The following is a 14,387-nucleotide window of genomic DNA, read 5'->3' on the forward strand; positions in this document are numbered from 1 at the left end:
GTGAGATGAGTAGAGTTCACGAAAACCTAAAAGGTTCACCAATCTATCACAGTTCATGGGCAATAAGGGAAGCTTTCAAGCGTTTCTTTTTCTATTTAAGCATGAAGATAAGCAGACCCTTTTGATTCTAATCTACAATGTCGAATCTGAAGAGGAGAGTAGGCGAAGCAGCTTGCTAGCCAGCCATCGACCCAAGCAAGGTAGCCATTGTTTGGGTTGCTAAACTGGTTAGCTCGCTAGCTAGCGGCAACATATTTAGTTAGATTAACGAACTTGCTCGCTAGCTAAATAATGAATGCATTTAGTTCGCTACTACTGTCTTTCATTTGTGCTATTTTATTGTGTCAAGCTAGCTAACATATGGAGTATTTGTAGTCTTGGGACGACAGCCATCGCCGGTGTACTCTTGCCAGCTGGTCTTGGGATGCTGCTAAGGTGAGTTCAAAACGCTAGGGTTTCTGGTGAGACAGAGAACCTTGCTGTCTGGTCGTGTATTAACTAGATAGCTTTCAAGTTAACATCCTTTGTCAAGTATTTGCCATGTGTAACAAGCAAGCCACTGATAAAGGAAATATTAAGACCCTTTGTTTTCACGATTGACACACATTTAGGGCAGCTGACTGTTAAAATGGTATAATATAGCCTTAAACATTGGGAATACAGTTTACATGGTCTTTACAGTGTTGGTGTGAAAGGGATCTCTGGTTGTTTGCCTATCAATCAGCCCACAACTTTGCATTTGCATGCTTTTAAAATGTAAATGTTACTGCAGTCACATAACATACGGGTTAACTGTCAAGAGGCCTGCCACAGTGCCTGCAGAGAGTTGTCTGTGTTTGACACCACATACTCCTCCCAATGGCTTTATATAGGCTAACAGCTGACTATATTGCAGCCAGGAGCTGTGGCCTGGGCCTTGTTCTCTGCAGAATGTTTCATGAAGGTGCTTATAAAGATTTACACCTGTCACTAAAATTTTACTGTAATTTCTTGATCTTAACTATTGCTCTCATATAGACCTATGCCTATTTAAGGTGACAGAGTTTGTGACATTTCAGTGTGTGTCTTGGTGTGATAATATTTTAATACGCATTTCTTCCGAATGACATAATGGAATGCTTTGCATTCTGCTCACTCGTATTAACAGAGGAGTTAGGTCTCCTTGCATAATGTAGGACCTAGATGTTTCATGTTGATAGTTGATTGTTTGTTGTCAGGGAAGTAAAGGACTCCTTACCTACGAGGTTCATACAGGCATGTCCAACTCCACCCCTCCTTCCCTACTTACATTTTTATTGACCCTTTATTTAACTAGGCAAGACAGTTCTTATTTACAATGATGGCCAACCCTAACTCGGACCACGCTGGGCCAATTGTACGACTCCCAATCACGGCCGGTTGTGATACAGCTTGGAATCGAACCAGGGTCTGTAGTGACGCCTATAACACTGAGATGCAGTGCCTTAGACTGCTACAAATCACTGTTTTTGTCTCTTGCCTCATGGTGTCTGTATGAGGAGCAGAACGGATGACCTTGGACTTAGAAGAAAGGTCAAGGTACTGAGACCTCTCTCTCTCCACAGCTTGGGGCTTCCTGCATGATGTGTTACCGTGGTGACAACGGAGAACACCCATCCCCCTCTCCCTTCCCCTGGTCCGCCGCCCCTCTCACCCCCCCCTCCCCCTAAAGCAGTCCTGACCTCACCAAGATGCCGAACAGAAAGGAGCCGCCTATCTATAACGACGACAGTGTGGGGACCTTCCAGTACAAGTTGCCGTTCAACGAGACCATGGAGCTGTTCATCGAAACTTTGACGGGGACCTGCTTTGAGCTGCGTGTCTCGCCCATCGAGACTGTCATCTCTGTCAAGGCCAAGATCCAGAGGCTGGAAGGTACGGTATATAACAGTATCAATCAATCAAATTTGATTTATATAGCCCTTCGTACATCAGCTGATATCTCAAAGTGCTGTACAGAAACCCAGCCTAAAACCCCAAACAGCAAGCAATGCAGGTGTAGAAGCACGGTGGCTAGGAAAAACTCCCTAGAAAGGCCAAAACCTAGGAAGAAACCTAGAGAGGAACCAGGCTATGTGGGGTGGCCTCTTCTGGCTGTGCCGGGTGGAGATTATAACAGAACATGGCCAAGATGTTCAAATGTTCATAAATGACCAGCATGGTCAAATAATAGTACGGCAGAACAGTTGAAACTGGAGCAGCAGCATGGCCAGGTGGACTGGGGACAGCAAGGAGTCATCATGTCAGGTAGTCCTGGGGCATGGTCCTAGGGCTCAGGTCCTCCGAGAGAGAGAAAGAAAGAAGGAGAGAATTAGAGAACGCACACTTAGATTCACACAGGACACCGAATAGGACAGGAGAATTACTCCAGATATAACAAACTGACCCTAGCCCCCCGACACAAACTACGGCAGCATAAATACTGGAGGCTGAGACAGGAGGGGTCAGGAGACACTGTGGCCCCATCCGAGGACACCCCCGGACAGGGCCAAACAGGAAGGATATAACCCCACCCACTTTGCCAAAGCACAGCCCCCACACCACTAGAGGGATATCTTCAACCACCAACTTACCATCCTGAGACAAGGCTGAGTATAGCCCACAAAGATCTCCGCCACGGAGTACAGTAGTGACTCTTACTAACCCAGCATGTAGGCTACAAGGCTGTACTGTTTCCCCTTCCTTTACTTAAGCAGGATAGGCTCCCTCCCTGTCTAACACTGTCTGGTGAAATGCAACCTGAAAAATGGCCAATTGAAAATTATCTATGAATTAGCATAGACTCAATGCAATACTAATCTTGGCTGCCTAGAATAATAGGTATGTTGATGTTCACCTTCTTCTTGCACAGAAGATGAGCTAAGCAATGCAAAATACATTTCTAAGCCAAGAAGAGGGATGGATACAAATGTATTCCATTGCAAAGAATGGCTTTCTGTTTTAGTAGAAACATTTATATCCTCACAGCATCAGACTTAGTATATCACCCTGCTCCTCCGGCCAAGCAGACAAGGGCTCTGGCTAGTTGGCTTTCCACACACGTTAAACCTTATTTAATCCAAGCACTTCACTTTCATCATTTATTCGGCCTCATCCTCCATCCGTCTTCCTTGAGAGCTCGATAGAGCACTGCACGTTTGGGATATTAAAGGCCCCAAACGTCCTCATCAATCCAGCCACGGCTGAGCTGAGCTGGGCCTGGTGAGGTGGGAGGCTCTGGGAGCCAGTGTGTTTAGTAGTGAAGAAGTACAGCCGGGGAGATGGAGGCGTTCGGGAGAGGAACATCAGCTGCGTCCCAAATGGCATCCTATTCCCTACATAGTACACTACTTTTTTTTTTACCAGGGCCCATAGGGTAATAGGGTGCCGTTTGGGATGTAGATTGTGTGTAGAGTGATGGCGGTTGTAAAAAATAAAGTAGGCGTTTATGATGCAGCTATGCATGTTCTTCCTCAGGTTTTAATATTGTACGACAGCCTATCAGAAGAGGCAGAGGGGAGTCAATATGTTCTCTACGGTTGTCAGTGGTGTGGTAAATGGTACCAGTAACTGAATCTGTGGACACTGATTCGCCTCACAAATCATGTTCTTATTTAATACTATTGATATGGCTATTTATACATAATGCTCTTTAAGAATCTTTGTAGTTTCTGTCCACATATGTTCAATCTTTTATTTAGTTATCTGCAATAGCCATTATTTGACTAATGCTCTAAGATAATTGACAGGATCATGCCATATCTTACAATATTGATCACCACAAATTGGCTTTGTACAGTTCAAAATGACGCACAGCTTGGTAAAAGTGTAAGTCCCTTGCAGCTCTTGCTTACCACTTGCTTCAGTGGTAGGCCTACCTCCCAAGCCTTGCTTAAATTTTTATCCTTTAATTACAGCCATTTAGATCCTTTCAACTGCAGTTTGATTTACAGGAAGCTCAGGTTCGAGATAGCTAACAGGCACTAGTGCTGACAACAGAGAGGTGAAAGTCTCTAGCTGAGATTGACAAACAATTCTGTCAGGAGACAGACTCTTTGAACTACTCTGGATGCATCTCAGTAATATAATAATAATAATAATATATGCCATTTAGCAGACGCTTTTATCCAAAGCGACTTACAGTCATGTAGTCTACAGTAGCCTCCTGCTTGTCTCCTCATCCTACTCATACTCATCTGAAAATAGGTTGGATGTCGACTGTCATTAGATAGTAGATGCCTATCATTTCCATAGCGATGCAACCATGCTGAGATTCCCTGGGCTAACGTGTTCAATTTGTTGTATTTCTTTGTCTTGCTCCCTATCTGAGGATGTTTGTGGTTCTACTCATTTTATTTCTACCTCTCTCTCTGTGTTGTGCTCTCTTGCAGTCAGTCAGTGGGGGGTGTGTTAGTCAGGGCTGCGTGACTGGGCATGCCTCTTCACAATAGAGTAGTATGGCACTGCTCTGGCCCACTCACAAACACTGGGTTCCCTCCAGCACTCACTGGGCCAACGAGTGTATTCAGTGTAGGGAGAAGAGCTGGAAAGAGGGAGAGAGGCTGTGTCCCAAATTACATCATACTCCCTATACGGTATAGGGAGTATGGTGCCATATGGGATATGCTGTCGGGGGGGGGGCATGTGGCCCCCTTTTTGAAGGCCCTTGGATGGCATTTTTTTGTTTGGGGGGTGGGGGACTCTTTGGGGGTTCTAAACTTACTTTTGCGAGGTAGAATACACAAGGTGAAATTTAGAAATTTGGTTGTGCACAAACAGTTTCTCTTACAGTATGTTAGTCACTGATAGCCACTCAATTAGCCCATGTCAGCAAACATTAGTCTAACGGCCAGCTATGTAAACTTGTATTAATCATGGTTGAAATAGAGACAGGGCCCCCATTGACGTTGTTAGTCAGTCTCACTCGGGTATCATATTAAAAACTGCAAACATTTCCCTCCACCCTATGGCAAAACGTGTAGAATTGCCAAAAATTAACACTAAAATCAAAAAATGTGCGTAAAATTAGTTATAAAATTCTAAATCTTCTCTCTGCCTCTATGGCAAAATGTGTGTAATTGTACCAAACTAGCTTTTAAACAGCAACATTTTCTCCATACCCCATGGTGAAATGTGTTGAATTGCACAAAATGTACTTTATTAATTTCTCTCTGGGGGATTTAACTGCGGCACCTCATGAGTTTGTATTTTTAGTGGCCACCACCCCATCAAAGGTTCCAATCTCTGCTGTAGAGAGAAGGAAAATAAGTCACAACTCAAGTACCATAGTATGGTTGTAGAGTGAGAGAAGAGTACTCTTGCCTGTTTATGCACTGCAAGTGTCATGCTCTCTAGTTATGCCCAGCTTATCTTTCGTGAGATGTCAATGTGTGAGTGTTTTCACACTCAAGTCAAGTGCTAGTCTCTCATGGTCTTCAGAGTAAAGTTTGCATTGTGGCCTGAGTCTGTCTTTAACATGCTATGTCCTGTAGGGGGCATGAGTGAGTCGTCTTTCTGGTCTTTGGTGATGGTGCTGCTGGAAAGAGTTTATCCTAGCCTGGCTGTCTGCTAGAGCGGAACATGTTGACTGTGTGAAACTGACCTCTCAACAAATAACCACAATGTTTTCCCTCCAAATAATACATCTGGACCCATATTTATAAAGTGGCAGAGTATGGGTGCTGATCTAAGATCAGTTTAGCCTTTTAGGTTATTCTTCCCTCACCCAGAAAGCTATGGCCTTTGGATTTCACATGCTGTGAAAAGGGTGCTTTTTCTCAGTTCTTCTGATGTCCTTTATCGCTCGATGTAACAAAAAAAAAAAAAAAAAAAAAAGAAAAGGGAGTCCTGTAGGTCGCATTATTTATCGTACAGCAAATGTAATTGTATATACTGAACAAAAATATAAATGCAACAATTTCAAATATTTTACTGAGTTACCGTTCATAGAAGGAAACCAGTCAATTGAAATAAATTCATTAGGCCCTAATCTATGGATTTCACATGACTGGGAATACACATATGCAGCTGTTGGTAACAGATAGCTTAAAAGAAAAGTAGGTGCCTGAATCAGAAAACCAGTCAGTATCTGGTGTGACCACCATTTGTCTCATGCATCGTGACACATCTCCTTCGCATAGAGTTGATCATTATGTTGATTGTGGCCTGTGGAATAAGCATTTTCACCCTGTTGTATTTGGCGCATGTGACAAACTTTGATTTGATTTGAATGTTGTCCCACTCCTCTTCAATGGCTGTGTGAAGATTCTGGATATTTTCGGGAACTGGAAAACGCTGTCGTACACGTCGATCCAGAGTATCCCACATGCTCAATGGGTGTCTGGTGAGTATGCAGGCCAAGGAAGAACTGGGACATTTTCAGCATCCAGGAACTGTGTACATATCCTTGCGACATGGGGCTGTGCATTATCAGGCTGAGACATGAGGTGATGGCGGCGGATGAATGGCACAACAATGGGCCTGGGACATTCTGTTCACAACGTTGACATCAGCAAACCGCTAGCCCACACGACGCCATACACGTTGATGTGAGGCCGGTTGGACGTACTGCCAAATTCTCTAAAACAAAGTTGGAGGCGGCTGATGGTAGAAAAATGTACGTTCAATTCTCTGGAAACGGCTCTGGTGAACATTTTCTGCAGTCAGCATGCTGACTGCACATTTTATAGTGGCCTTTTATTGTCCCCAGCACAAGGTGCAATGATAATGCTGTTTAATCAGCTTATTGATATGCCACACCTGTCAGGTGAATGGATCATTTTTGCAAAGGAGAAATGCTCACTAACAGATGTAAACACATTTGAGAGAAATAAGCATTTTGTCCATATGGACCATTTCAGCTCCTGAAACATGGGACCAACACATTGCGCATATATATATATTTTTTAATTCTTAAGGGGTGGATCAGCTTAATGTTGCTTCCATCAATGTAATTGTCTGTATCATTTCCCATCCCCCATATATTTTTTTGGTAATTAGATATATCCATATACATACACATGCATACATACACATACTTATATATATATATACATTATTTTAGAATATACCTTTATTATTCCCCGCAAACCCTACCACCCTTCCCCCAATTGGAGTAAACACATAAACAATAACACTTAGGCTTTTATCTTCAGTTTCTACATATACACATTTTACAGACTATTTTTTTTACAGTAGTTATATTTTGTTTGTTTTTTTGTCCATCCAGTTTGAGATCTATTTGTAAATGCTATTTCGCAACATTTCTGAACCTATATACATTTTACAGACCCCGTATGTTTTACATTGATTCTTGTTATATTAGTCCTTCCTTCAGCTCCATTCAACCCCTCCCATCTATCTCAACACCATCCATTTTGGATTTCTATTTGCCATCTATTTTCTAACTGTGATGTGATGCTTGAAAAAAGTATCGAACCTTTCTATTCTCATAGCTTCTACAGATTTTAAATTAAAAATGAAGATTTTTGCCAAAATAATTATTATATTATTGATTGCTTGATTATGGCTTTTCAAATAACCCAGTATTGCTATATGCGGCGTTGGCTGCAGGTACATGTTGCAGTTCTTCAGCCATTCCTGGACCTGTGACCAAAAATGAGCTACATATGGACAATACCAAAATAAATGATCTAATGACTCTGCCTCCTCACAGCAAAATCTGCAGAGCCGGGAAGAATGAATCCCCCAGATGTATAACATTCTATTGGTTGCAAGAAATTTGTATAGTAATTTAAAAATTAAAAGTTGTGAATCCGGAGCTGTTTTATGTATCAATTCATAAACCATGTGCCATGGAATGGCTACATCGCTCATCTCTTCCCAACTATTTTGCAATTTATATGGCACAGCTGTCAGTTTTTTTTTTTTGGTCCTTAAATTAAATTGGTATATGTTTTTATTTATCACACTTTTCTTTAACCATTTATGTTCTTTAATACAGGGCCGACCTACAAGTTCCTTACTTTTTTCCCCTTCTACTTGCCTCTTCCATTTTTGTGGTAATGCTGCAATTAGTTGGTTGTAATTTTGGGTAGAGCAGACATTTCCATATGTCTGTGTTAGCTGCATGTGTGACAACTCCATCAATCCTTTTATGATATCATTCACAAATTATACCTTTATTAAACATTTCTTTGAAAAATATGTTTTTAAAAAAATCAATTAGTATATTTGAGTTTATCCACTATTGGTTGTATTATTTGTTCTGTCTTTTCAACTTTCTAAGGCTTGTTTAAAAAATAACGATATTATTTCCTTTTCACACAACCTGAAAGTGAGCAGGTGTTATCTGAATAAAGGGAAAAGGCCCTTCTTGAACATAGGATGAGACATTCCTACCAATTTACTAGAGAACCAGTTTGGATTTAAATATAACTGATGCCTTTAGTGAGAGGTCTAATGCTTTAATATTTAATCATTTCTGCCCTCCGAATTCATATTCATTATATAAATAGGCCCTTTTAATTTTTGTCTGGCTTGCCATTCCAAATCAAATTGAATATTTTTTTTGTTCATATAATTTAAAAAGCAGGTCACTAGGTGTAGGCAAAACCATAAGCAAATAGGTAAACTGTGATATAACTAAGGAGTTAATCAGGGTGATTTCACCACAAATAGACAGGGTTTTTCCTTTCCATGGTAGCAAGATCGTATCTATTTTTGCTAACTTTCTGTAAAAATTTATTGGAGTGAGAATTTCTTTCTTTTGGGATTTGTATACCGAGTATGTCCACATCTCCGTCAGACCATTTAATTGGTAAACTACACGGTAATGTAACATTTGCATTTTTTTGTGATCCAATACTTATCATCATTTGGTTTTAATCCAGAGAGGATAGCAAAAGTATCTAGATCCTCTGAGTCTGTGGAGAGATTCTAATTGTGGTTTTAAAAGAAAATATTAATCATCAGCGTACAATGACACCTTAGTTTTTAAGCCACAGATTTCTAATCCCTTAATTTTATTGTTTGATCTAATTTTAACCGCTAACATTTCGATGGCAATAATAAATAGATATGCCGATAGTGGACAACCTTGTTTTACTCTAGATAGTTCACACTTTCTGAGATGTAGCCATTATTTACTATTTTACACCTAGGGTTACTTTACATAACTTTAACCCATTTTATAAGAGATTCCCCATAATGTAAATATTCTAGGCATTTATATATAAACTCCAGTCATACTTTATCAAAAGCCTTTTCAAAATCAGCCATGAAAACCAGGGCTGGTGTCCTCGATATTTCATAGTGTTCTATTGTTTCCAGTACTTCGCTTATATTATTGTCCATGTAAAAAACCTGTCTGATTAGGATGAATAATATCCGACAATAGTTTTTTAATTCTATGTGCCAAGAATTTTGCTAGGATTTTTGCATCACAACACTGAAGTGAAAGAGGTCTCCAATTTTTTTTAAATGGACTGGATCTTTATATATACCACTTGGGTCCTGTTTCAATAGTAAGGATATCAGACCCTGTAGCATGTCTGATAATCTACCATTTATATAGGAGTGGTTAAAACATGCTAATAATGGTCCTCTGAGTATAATAAATAAATCAAAGTTTTGTATACTTACACTGTTATGCCATCCAGCCCTGGAGTTTTCCCAGCTTTAAATGCTTTAATTGCATCAAGAAGTTTCTCCTCTGCAATTTGGCCTTCACATGTATCTTTCTGTACAGATGTTAATTTTACATTATTATTAGGAGGGGGAAAAAATCCATACAAAACTAAACGAAAACCTATTTAAAGTACTTTACTTCCTCTTTCAAAATATCATTCGGTGAATTGTGCGTGACTCCATTTGTAACAAGTTTCAATACATTTTTTTTTTTTGGTAGCATTTCTATATTGAAGATTGAAAAATAATTGGCATTTTTCCCCATATTCCATCCAGTTCGCTTTATTTTATAATATATTACACTTGATCTTTCTTGAATAAGTTCCTTCGTTTCTTTTTGTTTTTCCTCAAACTTATTCTGTGCCTCTATGCGTTTATATTTTTGTTCAGTGAAGTTAGAACTGCTTTTCTTAGGGTCTCGCCTATTTGACCTGACAAAATGGATTGTAATGACTCAGCCTCCCACTGGATGGAGCCAGAGACACGTTTATTCAACAGAGAAGCCTCTGAGTGTCCAAGAACTGTCTTTTTTTGTGTTCTGACTTTTTCTGTGTTCTGACGGTGGGAAATTCATAAAACAAGTAATGTGAACATATTATCAGGAAATCTAGTGCCTGAAATTGGGCAATGTAATCTTATGAAGATACTGAATAAGATTATATTGACGGGGTACCTGATCCAAGTTCAGCCCTCCTACTCTGAAATGCTTTGTGAATATAGTGTCGTCACTTTCTGGCCATACTAGAAATGAAGTATGTTTCTTGTTGCCTGGCTACCCACACTCCTTGCTACGGTCCAAAATTACACCACGCCTACAGACGTTAGTTTCTTCTCCGCAATGAGTCTGGAGCAGAGTACCTCCACGATTTCACCAAATGCGAACACATTCGGGACCTTCTGATTGGTCCACAAACTGATGGGTTGGGCCAGAACACGTGTGGGTATTGCGGTGGTTTTAAAATGTCATTGGCTTTGATACTCTTGATTGGTTAGACGATCCAACAGCTGGTGGCCTTTGTTTTGTACTATGCCCCTCGTCACCACAGACTACTTCAATGATGCGATTGACAGAGCAGCGGACAAATTGAGTTGTCAGGCTATGGCTCTTCTTTTTTAAATAGTTTTTTTTATGTAACCTTTATTTAACTAGGCAAGTCAGTTAAGGACAAATTCTTCTTTACAATGACGTCCTACCAAAAGGCCTCCTGCGGGGATGGAGGCTGGGATTTAAAATAAAATGAAAATATAGGACAAAACACACATCACGACAAGAGACAAGATTACATAAAAAGAGACCTAAGACAACCCAGCATGGCAGCAACACATGACAACACAGCATGGCAGCAACACAAAACATGGTTTAACATGATTGGGCACAGACAACAGCACAAAGGGCAAGAAGGTAGAGACTACAATAAAGAACATCTAGCCGCTCAAGAGCACCCTTACCTGCCAATCTATAAATTACATCTCTGTAATCTAGATTAGGTTGGATGATTATCTGAATCAGGGTTAGTTTGGCAGAAGGAGTAAAAGAGGAGCGATTTACGATAGTCTAGATTTAAGCCTGCATCTTTGTGCTGAGAGAAGGACAGTGTACTGTCTAGCCATATTCCCAAGTACTTGTATGAGGTGACAACCTTCTTTCTCTGCTTTACTTTCTAACCACATAAGTTAGTTGATTTCTCAGTGTCTTGTAGTACTTTTGTTCATGGATGTTCTGTACTGGAGTTCTTCCTGTGTGGTTAGCCTAAAAGGTTGGTGGAAATGAGAGGGGTGTTCTGTACGGTAATTCCTTACTTGGTTATGAGGTTGGAGGGAGATCTTGTGTAAACTCACCTCTCTGTTCTGTCGTCTTGCTCGCTCTCTCGTGCCCCCCACCCCCAGGTATCCCTGTTGCCCAGCAACACCTGATCTGGAACAACTTGGAGCTGGAGGATGAGTACTGTCTGCATGATTACAGGTGAGTTTAACTAGGTCGTGTTCATATGGCACCAGACTGAATGAAACTGGGAGGGTCTACTTGGACCAAGTAAAAGTAGTTATTTTAACTTTATGTTCCAAAGCATTTAAAAATGTTTCCTGTTACATGCCCTAATTAACATAACCCTTAAAAAATATATATATAATAATTCAACTCTGGTCAGTTAACTGGGACCTATTTTCATATATAGTAATGCCCTGTAAACAAACCATCAACTTTGATCTTGTAATTAGTGGTTAATTGAACTTAGTGAAGTGGAGGACTTGACTATATGCTTTGAAATGAACTCTCCTTGTATTGAATACATTTTCTCCCCAAGCCCTGATATCAATGAACCAAAGATGCCGAATTGGCTACAGTCACATATTGAATGTGTTTGTGAGTTGTCAGTTTTATTAGATACAGACCCAGTCTACAGATTGCAGATGGTGGTTGCGTCATGAATGCTTGTCGCTTAATTTTCCACATGATCTGTCCCCGGTGAGGTTTAGTTAGGTCTGAGTAACAACAAAACATCCTTTTGAAGTCTGAGAAATGGAGGGCGAGAGCGGGTGGATTTGTATAAAACGGACGTTCCGTTTGAATTCCAATGGAATTCCCAGATGTGTGCATAAGTTCATCTGGAGCGCAGACTGACTGATTGAGGAACGATGTTTGTTCCGGAATAATTATCGTTTTCCCAGTCAATGTTTATTGGGCACCAAACTTAAGAAAACCAACTGAAACAGGGAAAGACTACCTGGAAATGCACATTTGTTTTTTGATAATGATACGTTTTCTGCTGCGTGCCCTAATGAACACCACCCGTGCCTGAACGATCAAGCTAGCTGTAAGGCAAAGCAATAAGATGATAGCTTAACCGATCCTTCCAAGGGACTTGGGACAGCTTCAACATTGCTGACATTTATCTTGTGGTCTGTCTATTTGTGTTTCTGCAGTATTGCTGAGGGCTGTACTCTGAAGCTGGTGCTAGCCATGAGAGGAGGACCAATCAACACCAGGAGAGGTAGGTAGCTAGGGGGAGATGTGTTGGGATTTCTCTGCCTTCACTACTGTACACCCATAAGTATTCACACACAGTAAATTCACCTATTCTAGTCCTGTAAGCCTCTAAAGCAACATGTTGATTTGATGAACACTACCCTAACAGTCTCGACTCTCACACCTAATGTCCATGAAGTGTTTGGTTATTTTTTTTATCTTGGTCAGTGTCCATGAAAGACTTGGTGGCTGACTGACTTGGTGGCTGACTGACTTGGTGGCTGACTGACTTGGTGGCTGACTGACTTGGTGGCTGACTGACTGAGTGGCTGGCTGACTGAGTGGCTGGCTGACTGAGTGGCTGGCTGACTGAGTGGCTGGCTGACTGAGTGGCTGGCTGACTGAGTGGCTGGCTGACTGAGTGGCTGGCTGACTGAGTGGCTGGCTGACTGAGTGGCTGGCTGACTGAGTGGCTGGCTGACTGAGTGGCTGGCTGACTGAGTGGCTGGCTGACTGAGTGGCTGGCTGACTGAGTGGCTGGCTGACTGAGTGGCTGGCTGACTGAGTGGCTGGCTGACTGAGTGGCTGGCTGACTGAGTGGCTGGCTGGCTGACTGAGTGGCTGGCTGACTGAGTGGCTGGCTGGCTGACTGAGTGGCTGGCTGACTGAGTGGCTGGCTGGCTGACTGAGTGGCTGGCTGGCTGACTGAGTGGCTGGCTGGCTGACTGAGTGGCTGGCTGGCTGAGTGGCTGGCTGGCTGACTGAGTGGCTGGCTGGCTGACTGAGTGGCTGGCTGGCTGACTGAGTGGCTGGCTGACTGAGTGGCTGGCTGACTGAGTGGCTGGCTGACTGAGTGGCTGGCTGACTGAGTGGCTGGCTGACTGAGTGGCTGGCTGACTGAGTGGCTGGCTGACTGAGTGGCTGGCTGACTGAGTGGCTGGCTGACTGAGTGGCTGGCTGACTGAGTGGCTGGCTGGCTGAGTGGCTGGCTGGCTGAGTGGCTGGCTGGCTGAGTGGCTGACTGACTGACTGGCTGACTGACTGACTGGCTGACTGACTGACTGACTGACTGACTGACTGACTGACTGGCTGACTGACTGACTGGCTGGCTGACTGACTGTCTGAGTGGCTGACTGACTGACTGTCTGAGTGGCTGACTGACTGACTGTCTGGCTGACTGACTGACTGTCTGGGTGGCTGACTGACTGACTGACTGAGTGGCTGGCTGGCTGGCTGACTGGAGTGGCTGGCTGGCTGACTGACTGAGTGGCTGGCTGGCTGACTGACTGAGTGGCTGGCTGGCTGACTGACTGAGTGGCTGGCTGGCTGACTGACTGAGTGGCTGGCTGGCTGACTGACTGAGTGGCTGGCTGGCTGACTGAGTGGCTGGCTGGCTGACTGAGTGGCTGGCTGGCTGACTGAGTGGCTGGCTGGCTGACTGAGTGACTGAGTGGCTGACTGACTGAGTGACTGAGTGGCTGACTGACTGAGTGACTGAGTGGCTGACTGACTGAGTGACTGAGTGACTGAGTGACTGAGTGACTGACTGACTGGCTGACTGGCTGGCTGACTGACTGACTGACTGACTGACTGACTGACTGAGTGGCTGGCTGACTGACTGACTGACTGAGTGGCTGGCTGGCTGACTGACTGACTGAGTGGCTGGCTGGCTGACTGACTGACTGACTGACTGAGTGGCTGGCTGGCTGACTGAATGACTGAGTGGCTGGCTGGCTGACTGACTGACTGAGTGGCTGGCTGGCTGGCTGACTGTCTG

At 42.7% G+C, this 14,387-nt stretch overlaps 1 protein-coding gene across 12 annotated transcripts in view; it reads left to right on the plus strand.

Annotated features, from left to right (window-relative positions):
* LOC118369861 (AN1-type zinc finger protein 4-like) overlaps positions 1-14,387 on the plus strand; it is a 63,498-nt gene that overhangs the window by 38 nt on the left and 49,073 nt on the right. For 2 of the 12 annotated variants that reach the window (XM_052498745.1, XM_035754627.2), the window contains exons 1-4: positions 7-435; positions 1,584-1,893; positions 11,533-11,608; positions 12,568-12,635. In XM_052498745.1, the coding sequence (XP_052354705.1) occupies positions 1,710-1,893; positions 11,533-11,608; positions 12,568-12,635 (328 nt within the window). In that variant the 5' untranslated portion in view covers positions 7-435; positions 1,584-1,709. Of the gene's footprint in view, positions 1-6; positions 436-1,583; positions 1,894-11,532; positions 11,609-12,567; positions 12,636-14,387 lie in introns of those variants that run through there. The other 10 variants (XM_035754625.2, XM_035754621.2, XM_035754623.2 and 7 more) reach the window with 10 other exon arrangements.

Source organism: Oncorhynchus keta, chromosome 36 (assembly GCF_023373465.1).
Source record: "Oncorhynchus keta strain PuntledgeMale-10-30-2019 chromosome 36, Oket_V2, whole genome shotgun sequence".
In the NCBI taxonomy this organism is placed as follows: Eukaryota; Metazoa; Chordata; class Actinopteri; order Salmoniformes; family Salmonidae; genus Oncorhynchus; species Oncorhynchus keta.